This window comes from Herpailurus yagouaroundi, unplaced genomic scaffold (genome assembly GCF_014898765.1).
Source record: "Herpailurus yagouaroundi ecotype Mexico unplaced genomic scaffold, PumYag 166, whole genome shotgun sequence".
Classification (NCBI taxonomy): domain Eukaryota; kingdom Metazoa; phylum Chordata; class Mammalia; order Carnivora; family Felidae; genus Herpailurus; species Herpailurus yagouaroundi.
The window spans coordinates 37,342,613-37,358,129 of NW_024412407.1; the positions used below are offsets into that span (position 1 = coordinate 37,342,613).

A 15,517-nucleotide genomic window follows, 5' to 3' on the forward strand; every position below is an offset into this window, starting at 1 on the left:
TTGGTGGTTAACCTCAATCGACAGATATTTATTGACGAATAAAAGTGACTTCCAGCGTGACTTAGCGGTAACCTAACAAGCTGGGTGGCCAAAGAACAAACGAGAGCACAATTCTCAGAATCATAGTAGCCAGGTGAAAATTAGATGTCAATATTAAGAGCGACAAATCCATGTGCATAATACTTTACAAATCTTGTCATTTGTATCTAGCTTATTTGAGCCTCGCAACAATCCTTGGAGGTGTTATTATCCCCGATTTTACAGATGAGGAAACTCCTTTAAAGATTTTCAATGATTTATCTAAGGTCACTGCCAAGTAATTTTTCCCCAATACACTTTACTTTCTCAGTTGTCCAGTAACAATACATCATATCCCCAATTGTCCAGTAGTAATTCAGGCGGACAGCTTAGCACGACACGTCAGGATGCCATCCGGGCTGAGTTCAGTTAGTTACTCCAAGAACTGGAGAGGGGTGCAGATCGGCTCAAATAGGAGACATTTTCTACCATGGCCACGAGGTGGCAGTGAAGGCCACTCCTAGAGACTAGTGTGGGTCACTATAGATAGCCTGGCTTTAAGGGGTCAGCCAGAAAGAGAAAAGCGAAACAATGCCATTCTTTTAGAGAAAAGACTGCGAGTGTCTGTGCAGGCGTGCTCGAGCGCGCGTGTGCGTGCATGTGTTTGCAAGGCAGAAACACTGAGAAATTAATAGAAAGTGTTACTGCACTCCATGAAGTTTCTCATACTGCTAGAGAGTAGGACCAGGGTGAAGGAAAGACCTTGATATTTGGCACTTGGACACCGTATGTACTCTGTTCCCTTAGCCCGTGTCTGCAATCCTACCCCTGGATCCTGAACGTCCACTTAGGTACTACGATTACCTGGGTCCACTTAGGTATTAGGTATTATGACGCCAAGAGTGTCACTGGCATTCAGTAGAAAAGTGAATGTTCTCTCAAGAGGAAGAATTCACGGCTTCAGTGCATTCATGTCTATGGCTGTGCCTACACTCTTCTCTTTCTCCTCAAATGTACCACAATCTACTCTTGTGTTACAGCTGGCAGAAAGAAAAACCACCTGCAGTATCCCATAGGCAAAGGAACTCAATAGCTATAGGCATTCAAGGTACTTTTGATGCTTTCTTGGTTCAGGAGTAGTCAGCATTGCTAGAGGTTAGTTGCAAATTCTGGCCACTGGATAAAGAATTAGAGTTCCCAGTTAGAGCATTCCGTGTTAGAAAATACACGTGGCTGGAAACAAAGAGTGGGAAGCCATCCTTCCCACTGAATAATGTATAGTCGTCATCCTAAATCTTCCAAAAGTTAGGGGGAAAAAATGTCCCATTGTCTGCCTGTGGCTACGCTGGGGATCCCCCCACCCCATTTATAAAATCAGAATTCCCATCAGTTGGAAGAGGGTCCTGCTCGAGGAGACTCGTCCACTGGAGACAGCTGCTTTTCTTCTGGTACTGGGGGAAGGTCAGGTGTTTTTGGCCAACACCTTGCAACGGTGAAGCGACTCATGTGAAGAGCTTCTTCATACCCTGGGAGGGTGTCCAAAGAGGGAGGCAGTTGGCCCAGGGGGCTGTGGGAGTGAGCCACAGCCAGGATTCTTCGAGCTGCAGGGCCAAATACCGACTGCAAGGCTGGTGAGAAAAGAAGGAATAGAGCTAAAGAAAATGCGGCATCCTCAGAAATCAGGGACTTACAACACACTTAATTTCCCTTCGTTTTTAGCAAGTGTCCAAACTCATTGTCACTCTCGGCCACAGATGTTATGAAAATCCCGCGAGGGCTGTTTAGAAACCAGCTTCACTCTGCTAGGAGAGCCTGTCTTCTCCGGGGTCCTCGGCTCATCTAAATTGTGTTCCCATATCTCACAGCCCCGTCCTTTCCCTTTTATAGACTTTACACCAATGCACTGATAATGCAGACTCCTTAGAAATATTTATTTCCATCTTATTTCTCTCTTCTCTAAAATGACCATAAGAAAAGCAGGAAAGGTGAACAGCAAACATATTTTTTTTCAAAATAAATATCACAATGTTGGGCCACCGGCTCTTATATAAATATAATATAAAGAAGAGAACCGAAGGAGATAAAGGAAAGTGTTTTATGATGCTCAAGGGAATGGTAAGCTACTCCTTAAGTATATCCATAGATACGCTACAGAACAAAAGGTTGAAAGCACGCGTGGTTAATTTCTCCAGAGAGATAAAATAATATAAATTAGTAATAGAAGATACAAGTTCTCACAAAATCCAAGACATTTTTGAAAAAAGGGATACACTCATGGTTTAAAATTGTTTTATCAAAATAAGTTTATAGACTGGGTAACTCTTCCTATGAAACATTCCCAATGTTTTCTCCAACATTCTACTTCTTCACTCTATCATGAGTCCAACTACTACTGGAGAAGACAGCATCAGCATGAGCCCAGGTCACCACACCGTCAGGCTCCCTGAAATTAGAATGACCCTGAATCCTAGAATCTTCAGTACTCTTCAGGGGTGCCTGAGTGGCTCAGCCGGCTAAGCATCTGACTTTGGCTGAGGTCAGGGTCTCATGGCTGAAGTTATGATCTTGCAGTTTGTGAGTTGGAGCCCTACATCAGGCTCTGTGCTGACAGTGCGGAGCCTGTTTCGTACTCTCTCTCTCTTTTTCTCTCTCTCTCTCTGCCCCTCCCTGGCTCATGCTCTCTCTGTCTCTCTCTCGAAAAAAAAAAAAAATATATATATATATATTTTTTTTTTTTTAATTTCAAACAGTTTCTAAAAAATACGATTCAGTCCTTGTGTCTATATCCGTTGCTCTGTCCTGATGGTTCTTTTAATCCCCGTCCAGTGTTATAATGTCACAGTACTCACAAGTGATAGTGCTCTGGAGAGTGCTGTCATGATCAAAAGCCAGGACTGTCACTTCATAGGGAGGCCGGCCCTCCTCTTCCCCGTTTTGCTGGCGACTCAGACAGCAGCGGAAGCACACAGAAGTCAGGCCACACAGAAGCAGCAGCCCGCCAATGACCACCAGCAACCTGCAAGATGACCACAGGGCAGTGACCGCCCTGGGGTCTGGTGTGTTTCCCAGCCCTGGGAAATAATCAGCCTTCAGTGTCTGCACTCTGACTTTGTTTGAATATTTTATGCAATGACCATAATACTTCTTTATACACATATACTTATTCGTCAGCAAGACTGAATCGGTTCGTTAAAACCAGAAGAGATTTAATGCGGTGTGGAGGGTCTGTTTCTACCGTACAAAGTATTCTCCTTCCTGTAGAAATTTCTGGAGCTAACGCTGAGAAAATACACAATAACCTTTCGATGTTGGCCGAGGAGAAGGTATTGAAATAGGAAATCCTGGCATATTGTCACATAGTTAACAATGAGGTAAAGAAACTTGACTCTGTGGGATGCAAGGTTAAGTACACTGGGTGTCTCATGCGTTTTTGTTTTTTTTTTTTTCCTGCCATCAGTATATTTAAAAACTAAAAAATAAATAGATAAAAAAAAAAACAAATGCCCTTGAGAAAAAGAAAGTTCCTTTGAGATGTCTTTCTGGGTATTAGAGTTGGAACTTACCATATATACCAGAGATGTACCCAATCTGTGGTCAGGCAACTATGGAGAAAGAATAAAGGTGTTTGGAGGTTTTTTTTTTTTTTTTTTTCTGTAATAAAAATATAGTCAATGCCTATTGTAGTTCCAGAATCAGAAATATGAGTTACAATGTGATAATGCTACCTTGTTATAATAAAAGCATCACAACATATATACGTGTGTGTGTGTGTGTGTGTGTGTATACTTTTTTTAAGTTTGTGTTTTAATTCCAGTTAGTTAACATACAAGTTATAGTGACTTCAGTATAACCAGCGGAACATATTACAAAATGGGACGCCTTAAGAAGAATTTTATACTACAGATGGCATGGTGTAAATACTTTTGTAAAGCACTATAAGACCGACTAGAGTAGTGATTATGAAAACAGCGTTTATAGAAAGGGTAGTCGTGACCACTATAAACTGTTACGAGGACAATTATCAGGGAAGAGCCTGGAATGTGAGTTTACAAAGTTTGAAAATGGATATGAAAGTTGACGTTTGGATGCATTAGCGATCAGTAAAATTTCAACAGAAAGAAACTTTTAGTTATAAGACGAAAGCAATGCAGTGAAGTTTGTAATTTACGTGCTGTCAATTGTCGCAAGGGCCACCAGAAAAACTCTCACCATAAAAGAAAAAACCCTGAACTTTCACATCCATGATCAAAACTGATATGCACACCCACTGAAGCCAAACGGGAAGGGATAAAACTGTCAAGCCCAACTTCGCTGTGTCGGAAGTTAATTAAATTAACTGAAGTAATAATGGCAATTATAAATTTTCTCTCTAGGGATGAAAAATATATGGATTGCGGGGGAGAAGGAATTGTGTGGTAAGCTCAGGAGTACAAAGGGGAAAGAGAGGAACTATTTATCTTTGAAGAGGAACAAATTTTTTTTTTTGAAGATAAACAAATTTAATTATACTTTCTGGTACACTGAGCTATTGAAACCCATTGAAATTCACTTCTACCTCCTCTTTTCAGTTGTACATTTGTAACATATAGTTTGCTTTTTCAATACATAGTGTCTCCTGTAGGTTTTCTCACATTCCCCATTTATTTAAAGCCTCTTTTTGCTCTACAATGTTACAATTCTCACTCTGTTAAAAATGATTCTTCCATGTAATACACACACACACACACACACACACACACACACACACACACACCCCTACAGTGGAGTATTACTCGGCAATCAAAAAGAATGAAATCTTGCCATTCACAACTACGTGGATGGAATTAGAGGGTATAATGCTAAGCGAAAGTAGTGAGTCAGAGAAAGACAGATATCATATAATTTCACTCTTATGAGGACTTTAAGAGACAAAACAGATGAACATAAGGGAAGGGAAGCAAAAATCATATAAAAACAGGGAGGGGGCAAAACATAAGAGACTCTTAAATATGGAGAACAAACAGAGGGTTACTGGAGGGGTGGTGGGAGGGGGAATGGGCTCAATGGGTAAAGGACATTAAGGAATCTACTCCTGAAATCGTTGTTGCACTCTGTGCTAACTAACTTGGATGCAAATTTAAAAAATAAGTTAAATAAAAATGGAAAAAATAATAATAAAGAACATAACAGCTAAAAACAAAAACGGACTCTTCCTATACTGGTAGGTGTCTAAAACCTCAGACAGTGTGACAAGCAGTCAAGGCCACCACCATTTCCCCCTGGGTTTAACAGACTTAGCTATTGAGAAACCCTTCCCATGGCTAAATATGTGTTTTCCTTCACGCTGAGCAACTGTTTTGTTCCAACTGGCCCTGCTTCTTTTTTTTTTTTTTTTTTAAGTAATTTACCTCCAAATGAAATGAATCTCTTCCCCTTGTGTGTCCTCTGTGTCTATGTAAGACCTAATCGTGATAGTTTTAGATTAAGGGATAATGACCTCAAAGTCATAGCTAAATGACATGTGCATTAAATAGTGATATGCCCGGGGCGCCTGGGTGGCTCAGTCGGTTGAATGTCCAACTTCGGCTCAGGTCATGATCTCACGGTTCATGAGTTCGGGGCCCACATCAGGCTCTGTGCTGACAGCTCAGAGCCTGGAGCCTGCTTCGGATTCTGTGTCTCCCTCTCTCTCTGCCCCCCTGCCCCACACACGCTCTGTCTCTCTCTGCCTCTCAAAAATAAAGAAAACTAATAAAAAAAAATTTAGAAAAAAAGAATAGTGAAATGCCCTAAAATACGGAAAATGCTTTTCATACCTCAGGTGGTGATGCTACTTTGGAATTACCCAAACTTATCTGCCCCAGGACGAGATTTTTGAACCCAGTCTGTCTTGATGAGTCACGAAGAAGCATGGGCGAGAAAACCTTTTGCAAATCTCTGTGACTATATAAACGGAGGTTAATTCCGATGTTTTAAGGGGGAGATTGGCCGTGGGGGGAAAAATGCTGTCAGTGATTTTATTTTAAGTACTTAGGACGACACCCTGGTGCGTGTCTTTATTTTTGGATAACCCTGTCTGTGATTAGTGGGCTGATGGTCGTGTAAGTAAAGATAAAGGGAAGTCACAGATATCTGATGACCCTTTGACCTTGTTTTGGGCACTAATGTTTTTGTCTGTTTCTCCTGCTTCCCAGTCGGGTCTCAGATACTTACTGTTCAGGACTCACACAGTTCTCCTCACATCTTGCCCGAGGAAGCTGTAGGAAGGGAAATAGTCTCAGACAGGGAAATGTCTCATTGCTCTGCTCAGCAGCCTATCGACTGTTCCTCATGACTCTGCGTTGTTAGATTGCATGGTGACAGCCGGGAAAATATGAGGACGAGGTCAGAGGGTCAGGCATATTGAGGATTGTGGGTTTTCATTGCTCCCATGCCCGCTGATTATTAGATTTGAAATGGGAGAACCTGGAGGAACAAATGTCTTGGCTTTGGGGGGGGAGGTTATGGTTTTGTTTTGTTTTTTGGAAGGGGTGAGCATTGCACCTTAGGCAGCATTTTAATCAATTTGTTTGTCCTAGAAATTTCCTCATCTGTCCCTCAGGATATTGTTATTGTCTTCCTAATTCTCTCCCAGTTACAAATTGCATTCTAGACCACTCCTCTTTTTTATTCCCTTAGTGCATCAATAACACACTATATGAAAAAAGAGGAGGGGACAAAGGAAGGGAACAATTTTATTTATTCAGTGGCTACGATACGCGAGTCAGCTAAGAATTTTCACTATGTCTTAACATTTCATTGCAATAATCATGTAGGTGGGTATACTTAACCTTATTTTGAAAGATTAAGTGACGGAGGCAAAGGAATTTAAGTTAACATGACCAACTGTGTGCTCCCACTGAGGTAGCCAGAATTCAGATCAGCCTTTATCCTATACACGCGTTGAATGAATTAATAGAACAAGGGATGAATCTGCTCTAACGACTCCTCGGTATTGCTAGCAAGTCCCTTCTGCTAACAATAATGAAAGCTTCTACTCCTTTTTTTACCTTGTATTTCAGTTGACTTTCTCCCCAAATAGAGAAACTTGCATTCAGAGACTGTATCTCTCTTCCTGTAACTTGAATGACTTAATATTTCCAGGAAATCAACAACAAAGACCACAAAGGCCCTCAACAAGGAACAGAGAGTTGTGCTCATCGCTAGTTTACGGAAGCGAGAGGGGACACACACTATCACGATACATCAGGCAAAAAGGGTTTGTAAAAGGATTAACCAGGTGTCTTCTGCAGACAACATTTGAGAATCTCTCTCTCTCTCTTTTTTTTTTTATTTTAAAATGGTTGGTGACAAAGTGTATTTTCTCAGCCCAGCCCTGGTTCTGTTTCTTTTTCCTGACTAAAAGGTAAGAAAAGTTTAACTTGCCAGACAGATAAAATACTTCGTTCGGGTATTATTGCAAGAAGGAGAAGAAGGAGAAGGAGAAGGAAGAGGAGGAGGAAGAGGAGGAGGAGGAGAAGGAGGAGAAGAAAGAAGGGGAAAGAAGAGGAAAGAAAAAGAAGAGAAAAAAAAGCAGAGGCAAGAAGGAAAGGGAAAAGCAAGGAAATGAAGAGGAAGCAAAAGGAAAATACAAGAAGAAAGAAATGGATTTGCAGACATTATTTTAACGAGGACATAGAAATCAAAACAGACAGTCCATCCCTTGCTAGCTATGCAAACTTCCCCTTGACAGTTGTCCAGGATCATCAGTCTAATGACCCTTTTCTCAGCTAATGAGTTACTTAGGGCCTTCTGATTTTTAGTGGCGAGAAATAAAAAGCCCAAAGTATTTCGAAAGAGTTTTTCCTCTGTTAACTGATTTCTGATCCGGAGGCACCTAAGCTGTTAGAACTGTACCAGTGCTGATGTGGAAACTCCATTCAGGGAAACTGTGTCACTCTTTTTGAGAATACATTTGGGATTTTGAGGGACGGGTGATACGATGCTAAAAGAAATATCGATAAGTGGCCCTTCCGAATTACCATAGCTACTCTGCATGTATCTCCGGTTACCCTAATTTCTGCCACTACTCCCCCCCCCCCCCCCATTTCACTGATGTCATTAGCCACTCATGGACCGCATAAAACTATAACACTAAGGAAACATTCCAGTCATTCTTTCCCCATGACCCCTTTGGTCCAATATGTGTCTTTCCTCTCATCCATTTCCCCCAAGGGTCTTCTGAGAGTCGATTTATCTGAGAAACAAACAAACAAACAAACAAAGGTTTGCTTTTGTGTTTTCACACTCACCTGGATGAAATACACCAGGGCAGAGGCTGTCACGGCCTGGGCTTGCATCACCATGGGGGCTGAACCACTTCTCCAGGATCACGGCCTGGGTGTCTGTGGCCTCCTTTCCATGCTCTGTGCTAGGTCTGACTTCCGGACCTAGAGGACTTAAGGAGACAAACTTTTCTCAGCAGTAAATCAGTTTTCTTCTTCTCGCGCGCGCGCTCTTTCTCACTCTCTTTTGTTCTGTCCTCTTATTCCTTTGGGCTTTTATTGTCTGTGGTCCTTCTCTCCCCTTTCATCCTGGCTTCTTTCTCTATTTCTACTCTGTTTTTATGTTATCCACATTCGCTTCCCCCTGCCTTCCTTCCTTCCCTATTAGTAATCCTTTCTGTAGGTCTTTAACTTTCTCCCACTGTCCCCAAAAGGAAGACATTCAGGGAGGACACAGCAGTCCTCAGAATTACGTATTTCTCTAGGCAGTGGTGAGAAACTTAACTTTAGGAGGCTCAAAGGCAGATTGCTGGTGATCAAACAAGTTCTCGTCTCCATCAGAAAAAGAGTAATATTCTTGGTCCTTCACCAGCACATTTCAGGGCGACTGTTGAATAATTGCCAACCTCCATTCACTCCCCTTCTCCATGTGATTAACCCTCCTCTCCTGCTCTCTGAAACCCTCCCCTTTACTATGTTGATAATCAACTCTCCTGGTTCTGGGTCATTTATTCTTAACCATTGCAGTAGGACTGAGAGGTTGACAAATGGACTGGAAAACTCTCCCATCTTTGAGGAAAGCAGGTTTGGAGATTAGAATGTTTGGGTGGTGACCACGAAATTCCCCTCTACCTTGACTTCAGTTCTCATTGAAACAGATAAGTCAGACAGACACATGCAAAAAATGTTTTAGCTGGGTTCCAAGATCTATAGGTCTTTAAGTTTCTGTCTCTGTCTCTCTCTCTTAAATAAAATCTAAAGTCGGAATAAAAATAAGCACGCATCGGGCGTCTGGGTGGCTCAGTCGGTTAAGCATCTGACTTTAGCTCAGGTCATGATCTCTCAGTTTGTGAGTTCAAGCCCTGCGTCGGGCTCTGTGCTGCCAGCTCGGAGCCTGGAGCCTGTTTCAGATTCTGTGTCTCCTTCTCTTTCTCTGCCCCTCCACTGCTCACGCTCTATGTCTCTCTCTCTCTCTCTCTCTCTCTCTCTCTCAAAAATAAATAAACATTAAAAATTTTAAAATGTGGGCGCCTGGGTGACGTCGGTTAGGCGTCCGGCTTCGGCTCAGGTCATGATCTCACAGTCTGTGAGTTTGAGCCCCGCGTCAGGCTCTGGGCTGACAGCTCAGAGCCTGGAGCCTGTTTCCGATTCTGTGTCTCCCTCTCTCTGACCCTCCCCCGTTCATGCTCTTTCTTTCTCTGTCCCCCAAAAAAAAATTAAAAAAAAAAAAAGTGAAAAAAAAAAACTTCAATATGCAAAGTATTTCATAAAAAAATTAGACATTAGTTTACACACATATATCTGTCTCATAAGAATTGAATAAAACCACCTTTTAGATCGTATCTAATTTTACTGAATGATTGTTGAGGGCAACTGTGGGGTGGGATTGATTCAAAGAGTCCCCACACAGCATTAAATGAGCACGGAGAATATAACTTTTTTTTTCTCTTTCTCTCTTAGCTAAGGAAATCAAATAGTGACAGAAAAGCCTGGTGATTAGATAACATTAAGTTCCCAAACTAAATGATCATTGCGTTATTTTTTAAAAAGTAAGGAGGACGGAGCTAAGATGAAGAGTATTTTTCAAATCTCAGCAGAAAACTTGGCAAGGTGGGAAGTATTTCATAGGACCGGGAGACCAGAAAATCCCTGGCTCTCTACTAAATTATTATGTCATTTCTCCAAGCCTCAATTTTCCCTTTTACAAAACAGGAGAGGAATGCTCACTTGACTTGCCCTAGATGTTGTTTCATAGAGAAAATACCACCAAAGACATGAAGGATTTTTATTAGAATATTTCTATTTCTATTTAGAGTGCCCCGCACATGATAACATCACTAATTTTTCCCTTCTCTCTCTCTTGTCAGAGATACAATAGAGTATCATGGCTAAGAACCTAGCTAGGTTCTCTGGGATTAAATACCTGCTTTCTCATTTAATAGCTGTGTGATCTTGGGCAAGTTATTATATCCCTGTTGGGTCAGCTTCGTTCTATCTAAAGTGGGGTGATAATAATAATGTTACTTCATAGACTTCTAGAGATTCCATAAGGTAATGTGTGTGAAATGCACATAATTGTCCTGATGTAACCAGTATTTTAGAAGTGTTAACTAGGATTCTCTTGATTTCCATTCAGTTTTACCAGTGACCTTCACCTTCGATATGCTGAATAACTGATGTCCTGTCAGTGTTTTATTACCATGGCCATGTTTTAGCTTTCCTGGTATTCCAATTTTGAATATTTCCCCTTGTTTTCCTCGCCATCTCTTCCCCAATCATGCCAGCCAAGCCTGAGTGAACAGGTTTGCCCATTACCATGATCTTTGCCCCCACTGCACTTTCCTGCATGTGATTGCCATCACCTTTTTGCCCTCCAGCTTTCTAACAGGTTTGAACAAAACACGATTCTTTTAATGACCTCCTTGTTAATATTCTTTCTTAGAATAACTACTGCCATTTTTTTTTTTTTTTCCTCACTGGGTTATTCTTCAAAGAAGTAGAACTTCTTGTTTATCCTAATGAGAGTGATTATGCCTTGTGGCAATTTTAATGCCCAGTTCTGTCCCTGTCAAAACCTCTACGTCACGAATGTTGAGAGAGGAGAGAGGATCCCGTGTAGGAAGACTAAACAGGGTACAGACTGGAAGGGAAGGTGGCTGAGATGGAGGGGAACGACCTCATCTCAATCCTACACAATCTTGTAGTTCTATTAAGTTTGTGAATCATTAGCTTTTGACCAGGTTGTTAAAGACTTGGAGTGGAACCAATGGAGGGCACATGTACATAGAGGTCTTTCACTTATGCCTCAGGAAATTGTTATACAAAACCTGTAACAAGTGGAGCTAAAAAATTACTTGTTTCTGGCCCCTTTGATTATTCTCCTTTTGACCTTGCCTATGTCAGATGACCAACCATGAATTCCCTTCCTTTCTGTGCCTCAGTGAAATAGAGTCCAGGACTATCTTTACTGTGAGTCACCAAGCATGAGTTATAAAGTGTTGAGCAGTGAGTTGGGCCACACCCGTAGCTTCAAAAATAGATAATAAAGCAGAAGACATCAGTTTCATCTTGCAACGACTCCACCAGGAAGTGCTCTATCTTATGAATCAAGATTGCAATGTAAGCATTGAGTGACAACCTCAGAGGCATTGACACTCAGGATTCAATTTAAGGGAATTTAACAAAATAGAAGGGATTAAGTTTATCAAAGTATTATTAGTTTTATATACCATATAACACATTACCACAAATTTTATGAGCACACATTATATATATATATATATATATATATATATATATATATATATATATAATCCACAGTGTCTGTGGATCAGAAGTATGAGCACAGATTGGTTGGGTCTTCTACTTAGGGTCTCACAGGCTGAGGTCAAGATGTCTTCTGGGTTGTATTCCCATCAGAAGACTCAACTGGGGAAGGATATGCTTCCAAGCTACCTCAGGCGGGAATTCATTTCTTTGTTTTTTAATGTTTCATGTATTTGTTTTGAAAAGGGGAGAGAGAAAGAATGGAAAGGGCAGAGAGAGAAGGAGAGAGAGAGAATCCCAGGCAGGCTCCTCGCTGCCAGTACAGAGGGCGCTGAGCTCGCTGTGGGGCTCAAACTCACAAACTGAGATCCTGACCTGAGCCAAAATCAAGAGTCAGATGCTTAACTGACTGAGCCACCCAGGCACCCCAGGAATTCAATTCTTTGTGGTTATAGGATTTCTGTAAGCTTGCTTCTTTAAATCTGGCCAAGAGGAGGGAGAGAAACTTTAGCAAAATAAACACCATAACTTATGTAATCACAAATACATCATCATATACATTCTATCACTTTGGCACATCCAAACCATGGATACCACCCACACTGAAGGGGAGAAGATTACACAAGGGCATGAACAACATCAGGGGGCAGGAAGTGAGAACTAGTTAAAGTCTGTGAATTTCGTCCAGCTATCTACCACAAAAGGATGGTAGAAATTATCCCACAGGTTTTGAAACCCAAACGTCCATCAATGGATGAACGGATAAACAAAATGTGGTATATACATACAATGGGATATTATTCAGCCTTAAAGAAAATTCATGGGGCGCCTGGGTTGCTCCGTCGGTAAAGCATCCAACTTCGGCTCAGGTCATGAACTCACAGCTCGTGGGTTCCAGCCCCACGTCGGGCTCTGTGCTGACAGCTCAGAGCCTGGAGCCTGCTTCGGATTCTGTGTCTCCCTCTCTCTCTGGCCCTCCTCTGCTGGTGCTGTGTGTCTCTGTCTCTCAAAAATAAATAAACATTAGAAAAAATAAAAAGAAACTTCTGAGACGTACTACAGCACGGACAGATCGTGAAGCCCTAATCTAAGTGAAATAAGCCAGACACAAAAGGACAGATATTGTATGTTTCCACTTATATGAGGTACCTGGAGTAGTCAAGTTCATAGAAAGAGAAAATAGAATGGTGGCTTCCAGGAACGGGGAGAAGGAAGAAATGAGGAGTTATGTTAGTCACGGTCCTCTAGAGAAACAGGACCAATAAGAGGGTGCATATTTATAGAGAAAGATGTATGGTAAGAAACTGACTCATGCAATTATGGAGACCGGCAAGCCCAAATCTGTAATGTGGAGCAGCAGGCTTGAGACCCAAGAGAGCCAAGGTGAAGTTCCAACCCAAAGGCTGGCTGCTGGAGAATATTTTCTTATTTGGAGGAAGATTACTGTCTTTGTTCTATGCAGGCCTTCAACAGATCGAACGAGGCCATGCGCATTATGGAGGGAAATCTTTACCCCACTGACTAAGATGGGAATCTCATCCAAAAACATTCTCAGGGAAGCTCAGAAAAATGTTTGACCAGATATCTTGGTACCCTGTGGCCCAGACAAGTTGACACATATTACTCACCATCACTGGAGTCACTGTTCGAAGATTACAGAATTTGGGGCACCTGGGTGGCTCAGTTGGTCAAGGGTTAAGCATCTGACATCGGCTCTATGATCTCAGGCTCTGTGCTGACAGCTCGGAGCCTGGAGCCTGCTTCGGATTCTGTGTCTCCCTCTCTCTCTCTCTGCCCTACCCCACTCGCACTCTGTCTCTCTTTCAAAAATAAATAAACATTAAAAAAATGAAAGAAAAAAGTAAAATTACAGAGTTTCAGGGCACCTGGGTGACTCAGTCGGTTAAGTGTCTGACTTTGGCTCAGGTCATGATCTCATATAGTTCGTGAGTTCGAGCCTCGCATCTGTCAGCACACAGCCTGCTTGGGATTCTCTCTCCTTCTCTCTCTGTTCCTCCCCTGCTCTCACTCTCTCTCTCTCTCTCTCTCTCTCTCAAAATAAATAAATAAACTTAAACAAAATTTTTTAAAATTAAAAAAAAATGAAAATTACAGAGCATTAAGTTGGAGAAGAAGAATAGTGAGCTGAGTTCTTGTCTGGCTTCAGGTAGAAAAGAGACGTTTAGTAAATCTCTTACATTTTCTGGGCATTAGCTCCACTTTCTCAAAGAACGAAGACATATTTTCCTTAAATGCCTTTGTATTTTTAAAATCCAGCTTATGCTGGTGATGTTTTAGTAGCTAAGAATCTCAAGTGTTAACTGCCTACTGTTTGCAGAATATTATAACCTATATGGTATTCCAGGGCGATAGGAAAGAATAAGCTTTTCTTAATAGAAGGGGATCCAACTTGACTCGTAAAGAGCTTGTAATTTGTTGGAGAGAGGGAATAACTTTAATGGAATGGAAAATCAATAGAGTGCTCTATTAGAGTATATAAAATGGGGGGGGGGACTGATGATGTAGCAGGATTCTTGCACAGAGAATCGTGACACAGAGGCTTTTTTTCCAGGAAGCAATTTTATTCCTGCGGGCACCCCTCAGTTGGGTTTGCACCCGAAGAACTGAGCCCCGAACACCACGTGGTATAATTTTTAAAATGTATTTTCTACTTCCTTGTCTCCCATAAACGGTAACACACAAATATGTAGTCTGATTAAGTGTTCTTATGTTACAAGATCGCGAAGGATGTTGTCATATATAGCCCGGTTGCCTTGAGGTTTTTGTTTTTGTTTTCTTTCCTTAGGAAGGGGACTCTACCACAGTGATGGCAATCCTACCTATAGATATTAAGTGCAGAGGATTTTTTAAGAAAAAAAAATGTATTTGAAGGGAGTACAGGATTTGTAGAGCTCATCACCAGGTCCCAGACTGCTTAGGGAGCATCTTATGAGTATTGACCCCAAGCACAATGGATGATTATTTGGTCCTTGGTTTCGTGGGTGGGGTGTGAAGGTGAATATCTGAAGTCTGAGAAATCTAGCTCAATCTTAGGCCTCCTTCAAAGAATGTGGTTCTTTCTAGTCCTGGGTGTATCTTTGGGTGTTTTAGCTACACGGTCACATATGTCTTTCCAAGACACTTCTTCCTAGGACAATCCATAAAAGGTAACTAGCTCACAAGAAAAATGTGCTATGTCCAGACGCCTGGGTGGCTTATTTCGTTAAGCGTCCGACTTCCGTTTAGGTCATGATCTCACAATCTGTGGGTTCGAAGCCCGCATCGGGCTCTGGGCTGACAGCTCAGAGCCTGGAGCCTGCCTCAGATTCTGTGTCTCCCTCACTCTCTGCCCCTCCCCACCTCAAAAATAAATAAACATTAAAAAAGGGAAAATGTGCCATGTCAACAAGTACACATCTGTATCTCATCTTAATCCACTAGAATATTGATGGCATACAAAATAATTGAGTCACTGTGGGGAATGATAAAGTGTCCTCTTCCTTGAGATGTAATTTCAGCATTTATTAATTCATTATCAAAAACACTTTCCTGAGATTCTATTTATGCGAAAGTCGCCATGGTGAATTCAGGCAGCAATCTTGCTTTCTGGCACTTACAGTCAAGGGACGTTGGGTAGCGCTTGCGTGATAAAGGTAAGTAGCATTGATTTGTTACAAGCTGATTTGACCAGGATATATTTGCTACATGCTGAGCTTTTCTGGTGAACTGGATCACAGAGCAAAACTTGAAGTGACAGATGAACTATGTTC

General features: G+C 41.6%; 2 protein-coding genes across 6 annotated transcripts in view; one reads left to right on the forward strand and one right to left on the reverse strand.

The window, feature by feature from the left end:
• Window positions 1–15,517, reverse strand: part of TMEM52B (transmembrane protein 52B) — a 22,358-nt gene continuing 6,841 nt past the window's right edge. The window contains exons 1-6 of one of the 5 annotated variants that reach the window (XM_040488951.1): window positions 8,767–8,912; window positions 8,289–8,426; window positions 6,211–6,254; window positions 3,582–3,620; window positions 2,868–3,034; window positions 1–1,646 (exon numbers count right to left, since the gene is read on the reverse strand). In XM_040488951.1, the coding sequence (XP_040344885.1) occupies window positions 1,405–1,646; window positions 2,868–3,034; window positions 3,582–3,620; window positions 6,211–6,254; window positions 8,289–8,342 (546 nt within the window). In that variant the 5' untranslated portion in view covers window positions 8,343–8,426; window positions 8,767–8,912 and the 3' untranslated portion in view covers window positions 1–1,404. Of the gene's footprint in view, window positions 1,647–2,867; window positions 3,035–3,581; window positions 3,621–6,210; window positions 6,255–8,288; window positions 8,913–15,517 lie in introns of those variants that run through there. The other 4 variants (XM_040488948.1, XM_040488947.1, XM_040488950.1 and 1 more) reach the window with 4 other exon arrangements.
• Window positions 15,371–15,517, forward strand: part of OLR1 (oxidized low density lipoprotein receptor 1) — a 13,584-nt gene continuing 13,437 nt past the window's right edge. The window contains exon 1 of the mRNA XM_040488944.1: window positions 15,371–15,400. The gene's annotated coding sequence lies outside the window, so the exon portion shown is untranslated. The remainder of the gene's footprint in view (window positions 15,401–15,517) is intronic.